This window comes from Rhopalosiphum maidis, chromosome 3 (genome assembly GCF_003676215.2).
Source record: "Rhopalosiphum maidis isolate BTI-1 chromosome 3, ASM367621v3, whole genome shotgun sequence".
NCBI classification, from domain to species: Eukaryota; Metazoa; Arthropoda; class Insecta; order Hemiptera; family Aphididae; genus Rhopalosiphum; species Rhopalosiphum maidis.
In genome coordinates this window covers 34,480,039-34,487,329 of record NC_040879.1, presented here as the reverse complement: position 1 = coordinate 34,487,329, position 7,291 = coordinate 34,480,039, and the positions used below count along the sequence as shown (strand labels likewise).

Here is a 7,291-nt window from a genome sequence, read left to right as displayed (position 1 = left end):
ACCTAATATAAAATAATTTTTTATAAGTTGAAGTTTGAAAAACTTATCTTTTTACGTTTTGTTCATTTCGGATAGTTTATTTTTTTATCTTTTATGAAAAAAGATTTTGGAAAATATGAAGAATTAACATAATTGAAAACTAATATAAAAACTAAAAACTCACATATATAATAGGATCAAGTAAAAACATTTAAATTTATTTTATCGCCAAAATATGCTTCTTACATAAACCATTTAGTCAAATTAGAAATGTATATGTATATATAATAATTTACATATTTTTATGGTTCAAAGTCTTCCTTATCATAGATATTGTTAATAAAGTGAATATCGTTTAACCCTTCTCTATTTCTCGCCAGTTCAATAGCATAGAATTGTATTCTTATAACTATAAAGCTGTTGCTTTCACTGTAGTCTCCATGTACATCCTTTCTGATTAATGTGCCAAAATTATAGTTTTCCATGTTTTTGTAGAGATCACAGAATCTTCTCCATTTCTAAAAAAAAAAACATATGATAAGTATTAAATTTTAGGTATATAATAATAAAATTATGAAACATAATATGAATATGTATGTTAATGTATTATTATTATTACAATATTTATGTATCACAATTTTTTATGTTCCATTGAAACATTTTAAATACTAACAATTTTAGAAGAATCATCTTTTACATTCTCTTCATCAAGAACTTCAATTTGAAGATCGGGGAATAATCGTCTAAATTCTTTATAAATTTTCTCGTCATGAGGAGTCAATCTCAATAACTTTGGATCCACAGAACATATCAACTGAAATTAAAGAAATAAGACTCAAATAGTACATTTGTAAAATTATTTTTATGATAAATTGTATATTATTAATTATTCATCAATCAATTTCATTAACTTTCAAGTTTGTAATTAATATAGTAAGTATATTATTGAAGTTCAATATAATTAATATTGAACTATGACTCTTTTAACATAATAGTGTTTAGTTTATTTTTAATTTATGTAAAAATAAAATTTTTGTGTACTTACATTAAAATATATTTCTGCATGTTCGTATGCTTTGATGGCCCACATCATTTCAACTTTTCCCTGTAAACACAAATATACAATCAAAAAAGTATACTTAAATACAAATAAAAATTAATACTCGCATCATTTCCATATTCATCAGCTGGTCTTGAAAGTAAACCAGCTCCTGCAGAAAGTTCTGCAGCTCCCTGTAAACATAATATTTGTATTAAATAAACTATTAATACTTTAACAAACTTAAAAAATGAATCTATTTGTCAGGGATTTTATTATATTGATGGATAAAACTAGTGATTATGATAAGAAATAATTTGGATTTATAAGCTTTAAAATCCCACAAAAAAAAAACCCTTAAAGTACGCTGATATGCACCAAAAATGTTAAAATATGTTTAATAAAATACCCAACAAAGTATTGTTATGTATTTTAAAAAAAAAATATAGTGACCTTGAACGTATAAAATATGATTGTGATGTCGATAGACAATAGGCATTAAATAATATCCAACATTTTTATTGATAACAAATGAAATTGGGAACATATTAAATTGACATAGGTATTACCAAGGATAAACTCAACAATATGGTCTAAAAATATCAAAGTATTAAGATATGCAATAATATTTAAAACTTCTAAAATGCAAAATAAAAATAGCATATTTTTAATCTCCAGTAAGTGAAAACAATATCTATCCAAATTATCTAGTCAACTAAATATCAAAAGTCAAAAAGATTATGATAGCAAGTATAAAGATGTTAGCATACACTCTGTGTATAGGTATCTATAAGTGAAAAAGACATACGAACGACTGTCAAATGAAGTGTTCTAGTAGGTGGCTTGTAGAGTTCAATAAACGATGTTGCGATTAGGCAAAACCAATTTTTGTTTCACTACATTCTAATTCTCTAAGTAGACAAAGTTTAAGTAGCTAAACTCTATCTAGTGAGAGAACACTAAGCCTAGCCCCTCCCAAAAAAATGGTTCTTTCATCCATCCTTGTGCGACATTTGTCGTAGTCAAACGCATCTCATAAGTATTAAGTTTCACACAAGAAAGCACAAAATCAAAGCGTTCCTTAGCTAGACAGAATATACATTGACAAAAAAAGTCAACATTTGATCGTATTTAACCTACCTATTAAAGCCAGTTATATATAGGTAATTGAATCAGAGTATGTTGTATTCAAACTTATAGTAAAAATGATAATACAAGTATTATATACATATAGGTAACGATGAAGAAACATTCGTTTTGTCATTAATCCGAACGCACCTACGGAAAGACGAATAGAAAAATAAATTCAATCGAAAAAACAAAAATTTTTATCGTACAAATGCAACAGCTCGCGTCTACGCGCAGTGTCCATGAACGAAAACCGACTGTTTAAATCGTCGACTACCAACTGACTGATTTCGTCGGCTCCGCTCGAAACACACATCGGTGGATGGGCGAGCAGGCAGACCACACACGCGTTTACGTCGACTAATGCTAACAGCCCGGCAAGTTGGGTATAGGACGTATTGTGCGGCGTGCGACCGGAGGAGTTAGGCACGACATCGCCTTCGTCGAGTCTGGGCACTTACCACACCGTTTGCAATGGTCAGATTGTCCATGACGAAAAGTCGAAGCTACCGCAAAACGATCGGTAGTGGAACGGCAAGCGTACACGAACGATGGCGTCGCAGTTGTTGGTCGGAAGACGGCTCGAGTGACAAATGAACGACGCAATGTACGCACTACGCGGCGAAATCTGGAATCTGGACGACGCAAGCCTCGGCGTTCGCCGTGCGGTGATAAGAGAATGCGACAAAAAGCGTTGATAACGAGGTCACATGTACGCCACAAGCGACCGCAGTCGCGTAACCGCAGAACAATAAAACATTATAACAATAGGTAGTATAATCGTAGAGTAACATTTCGAGTAAAATAAATGTTAAAAAAAAAACAGGTTAACAACGGCCGTATTATTATGCGAGCTACAACAGTGTTTTTCTATAAGAGAACGGATCGTGAAGGCGTCGTGGTAGATCGATGCCCGAGGAAGCGGAAACCACAATACTGCATAATCTATTGCCTATGTATATCTTAAAAGGGGCTTTTACAAAAATATTATTTTTTTCGGATATATTTCAAAACGGATAAACAACGATTACCTATAATTGTCGTAATTGTTATGTGTATGTAACCAATACATCTATAATTGCCAAGTCTTCTTTTATCGATGACTTTCCAAGTGTAAAAACCCTATAATTTCTACTCTCCGGCGCCTCTGTCTCATCAAGTCACTCGATACTCACTAAAATTCCAAAGGCATTTTCTGCAATTCTTCGGGATTTGCTTAAGCAATAATTAAAACATTTTTCAGCTTCAGTAAGGGGTTTTCTGTAATATGTTTATTATTTCAATAGTTAATAATGTTGTAATGAAAACGCATCATCGGCAATCGCCTACAGTGCAATATCCTGGTGGAAGCGGTTCGTTCTACAAAAGTTGCCCAAGCTTACAGTTTTGAAAAATATCATTGTCTGATTTTAATCCTCAGCTTCCGATTGATAAATTATAACAAAAACAGTAACTATTATCAACAAGTGTCAACAAGATATTGATGAAGAAGGGCAGATAGAATATCTATCAAATAAAAATGAAAACATTTTTAAAACACTAAATATAAAGACACAAAGTCAACAAGAAAAAAAAGAAACCAAAATTAATTTACAGCTGCAATTACGGAATTACGTAATATTCATATAAATTTGCGACAAATTTACACCGATATGAGTGGTAACGAAGCTTTTGGACAATATGATGTGGTAACTCTTCATGAGTTGTCATAAAAACAGTATATTTTTTATCAAAATGAAATAAAGTCTATATTGATCAAGTATGAGCTGACAGCACAGCCTGAGTCATACAGTTTGATGTTACAGTTGTTACACAATGTTGATACCATAATCGTATGATGCAAGTAATGAAGGAACTTCTTAACAATATAATCCATCTTCAGACATAACAAGCAAAAAACAGGAAAACTACAGTGCTTTGGATATAACAAATTATACAAGCTTGGACATTTACATAAAATATTTTAAATAAAACTTTTTTGTAACTTTTACATTTATTTTCTAAAAATTAAGTTAATTTTATTATTCCCTTATGGCAATTTATTGCTTACATTTACTAAAATATACTTAAATATAATTTTAGTTAGTAATAAAATACAAAATTTTTAAAGAAACAAAATAAATACTTTAATAAATACTTTGAAGGCTTCATAAATGCTATTACAAACTTCAACTACACACTTGGATATCAATGATTTTAATACACGAGAGAATTTCTTATAGGCTCATTCATTATTGTCTATTAGCATTCGCTAAAAAGTTTAATGTAATCTGTAGCTTGCTTATGGCTGATATCGAATCTCGTATAATATGGACTACCTATGGTGTCCTATTTTTGAATACTTGGCGTAGCCAAACTTAATAGCTGTTCAAAAATATCTGGTTATTTTCTTATATACGTTCTTTACTCTTCCGGATCCTTTACAGCTAATTCAGTAAGAAGATCTTCTGATGCTTCCCAATACCAATACACTGCTTTTTTATGTACATTATTTAACTCTAATTCTTTTTTATTGGTTATTAATGTCTTTTTCTATAAATTTGAAAACATCATCAATTAATAATTATAATAATATAAAACAGATAGGTGTACGTTTACGACTATGCGAGTATTGTGGATTTTTACTTCAGCCATAGGTATGTTTTAATCGTGAATGTGGTATTGACTCAACGTTTAAAAGAATAATATAATACGGTATTTAGCAGTTCTACGATTTTAGCTGCCATACGTTTCGGTTGTACTTATCGATCGTTTCGTTCGGTAACGACTTCTTGATTTTTATTTATAATGTAATGATGTTATATGTATTGTATAAATTCAAATTCAAACGTCACCAACTTTCTATAATATGTAATATTTGTAATCGGATATTTTATAAAAACTTTGTCATCGTTAATGATATAAATCTGTCAATTAATTTCAAAGTGTAAAAGTGTTTAAGCTGCCTAGATAACATGACTCCAACTACTTCAAAAAACCTGATAGTTTAAGACTCGGTGAACTAATAGTTAGTAAAAACATAATAATGAAAAATTATTACCATACAAGAATCTCGAAAAAACTAGACGAGACCTTACGCTTATATAATCTTTTTTAAGGTTTAAGTAAAAGTGTTTCAATATTGCGCTCAAAACAGTTCAAACAAAGAAACTCAACTAAAGGTGCAATAAAAATAAAACAAGAACAAAAAACATAGTTAACCACGGAAAGCTCATCTTTATGAGGCTGTAAACATTTAAAACGAAAAAAATTTTATTATATAGAAGAGTTATTCATAAGCTAATAATTGAGTTGAAATGACTAATAAATGTATAATAAGTACCTACAAAAAAAAATCTTTATGGGAACTTACTAGTTTACTAGACATTTTATTGAATCACAAATTTAAATGTAACCTCAAAAGCCACGAGGAAGGCGTTTCACAACAGATGACAAAGTATTTGCACTATCGCTTAAAAAATAAAGTAGAAAAGCTTTTAAAATACTTTCTTAGGTCTTTTTCGCTATGCCTTCCCGAAAATCCACAGTTAATTTGTTAAAAAAAAAATCTTTTTTGATACGGGAATTAATTACAGGATTTTTGAGCATTTAAAAATTGCCGTATAAACTTAATCATTATTGTTTAGTCATTTTTTATGAAGTATCGATTTCTAATTTCTACTTCATTAAAGTTTATTGCATCAATTGGAAAAATAGTAGGACTTATAAATCTAGGCAACAAGAATTGTTTTCTGAAATTTTAAAATAATGTACTTGTTTTTATGGTTAAAAGATTAAAGAAAAGGTTTAAACAACCAGTCTTTTTTCTATTTTATCAACAGTAACACGAAGAGTTCTGATTTATCAACAATAATTAAAGTGATTATTAACACTGTGCAATCTACAGACCTTAATACAATTTCTTCTATATATGATCAAGCCCATTCAAATGTAGCAGCTATTAATCAACTCAAAAGTGAAATTAAAAATAATGATTTGGAATCTAGAAAAAAATATAATGAGATTAGTTTTGTGATCAACAACAAAATCAATAAAATGATTCCGCTCGTTGATGTCCCTACATAAAACTCTTTAGAAATAATTTTATTACAAAATACTTACATTTTATGAGTTGGATAAAGAACTAAGTACAGAAGGAGACCATCTTATATTAAAATTAATTTATGCTTATATATATACCCTTTGAAATAAAAAAATGAAGTTGTCTATTACAGCCCAGATGAAAACGTCAACATCAACGTGTTGGAGCTATAATGAAAAGAATAGCAATAATGACAAATGAATCAAAATTTACCAGTAAGATAAATTAATAGTGTTTATGAACACTAGAATATCATATTGTTCTTCAAATTTTTAGGACACAACATTGACCACAAGGCAGAGGATACTAGCCAGTTATGTATATTTATTGACAACCTTTTCGACAGCATAAATGGAAGTGCCGTAAAATCTATTCCAGAAAAAGCACAGTGACATTTTCCTATCTCCGTCGGAAGTTTTGACATTATGCATTTGCAGTTCTAAATATCATTAAATATGAAAAAAATTCATCAGTCACGAACTGAATAAAAACTATTGAAGGCGGAATCTAGTTATTTAGTAAAAAAAAAAAAAAACTAAACGACAGCTTTACGAATGTTCTACTTCGAAATTTCAACTAATATTTGATTGAAAAATATTTTAGTTCAATTCAAAGCAGTGGAATAAAAAATATCAATCCAATTTTCGCCAATTTTATTATTATATTTTATTTCATCTTTTAATGTTCTTGTTTTAATTAATTTTACATTCTATCATTCTGTTGGCGCAAATCGGCGAAATCGCAAAGAAGATGCTGCTGAATAAAATGATTGTAATGATCAACTTAGAACTGCTCTAGTGTCAATGTCACACAATAACAGATATATTATAACTTCGTGTAGCAGAATTTATATTAGTGGGTGGATTATTAAAACGGCATAGCAATCATCTAATAATAATTATTCTATTTACATTTCAAAACTGACAGATCCATTGGATGGATATTTTTTAATTCAAGAACGTCAATACTCACAATGCAATTTATTTTATCTGGATACTGTGTATAGTTTGTTTATAGATCTATTTAATTCTAATTCAAATATGCATCTAAAAATAATTTATTTG

General features: G+C 29.4%; 1 protein-coding gene across 1 annotated transcript; it reads right to left on the bottom strand.

The window, feature by feature from the left end:
- Positions 1–166: 166 nt before the first annotated feature.
- On the bottom strand, positions 167–2,875 carry LOC113556963 (protein PBDC1). The gene is made up of 5 exons (XM_026962210.1): positions 2,608–2,875; positions 1,147–1,212; positions 1,025–1,084; positions 653–793; positions 167–497 (listed from the first exon to the last, which is right to left on the bottom strand). Exons 1-5 carry the CDS (start codon positions 2,635–2,637, stop codon positions 282–284), a joined length of 513 nt encoding a protein of 170 aa, XP_026818011.1. The 5' UTR covers positions 2,638–2,875; the 3' UTR covers positions 167–281.
- Between the last annotated feature and the right edge of the window lie 4,416 nt (positions 2,876–7,291).

Coding starts and splice junctions, on each gene's coding strand:
- LOC113556963 (XM_026962210.1), bottom strand. CDS start 2,637: ATGGACAATCTGACCATTGCAAACGGTGTG. Junction 1,085..1,146: donor CTGATGAATATGGAAATGAT/GCGAGTATTAAT, acceptor TTGTGTTTACAG/GGAAAAGTTGAAATGATGTG. Junction 794..1,024: donor ATGCAGAAATATATTTTAAT/GTAAGTACACAA, acceptor CTTTAATTTCAG/TTGATATGTTCTGTGGATCC.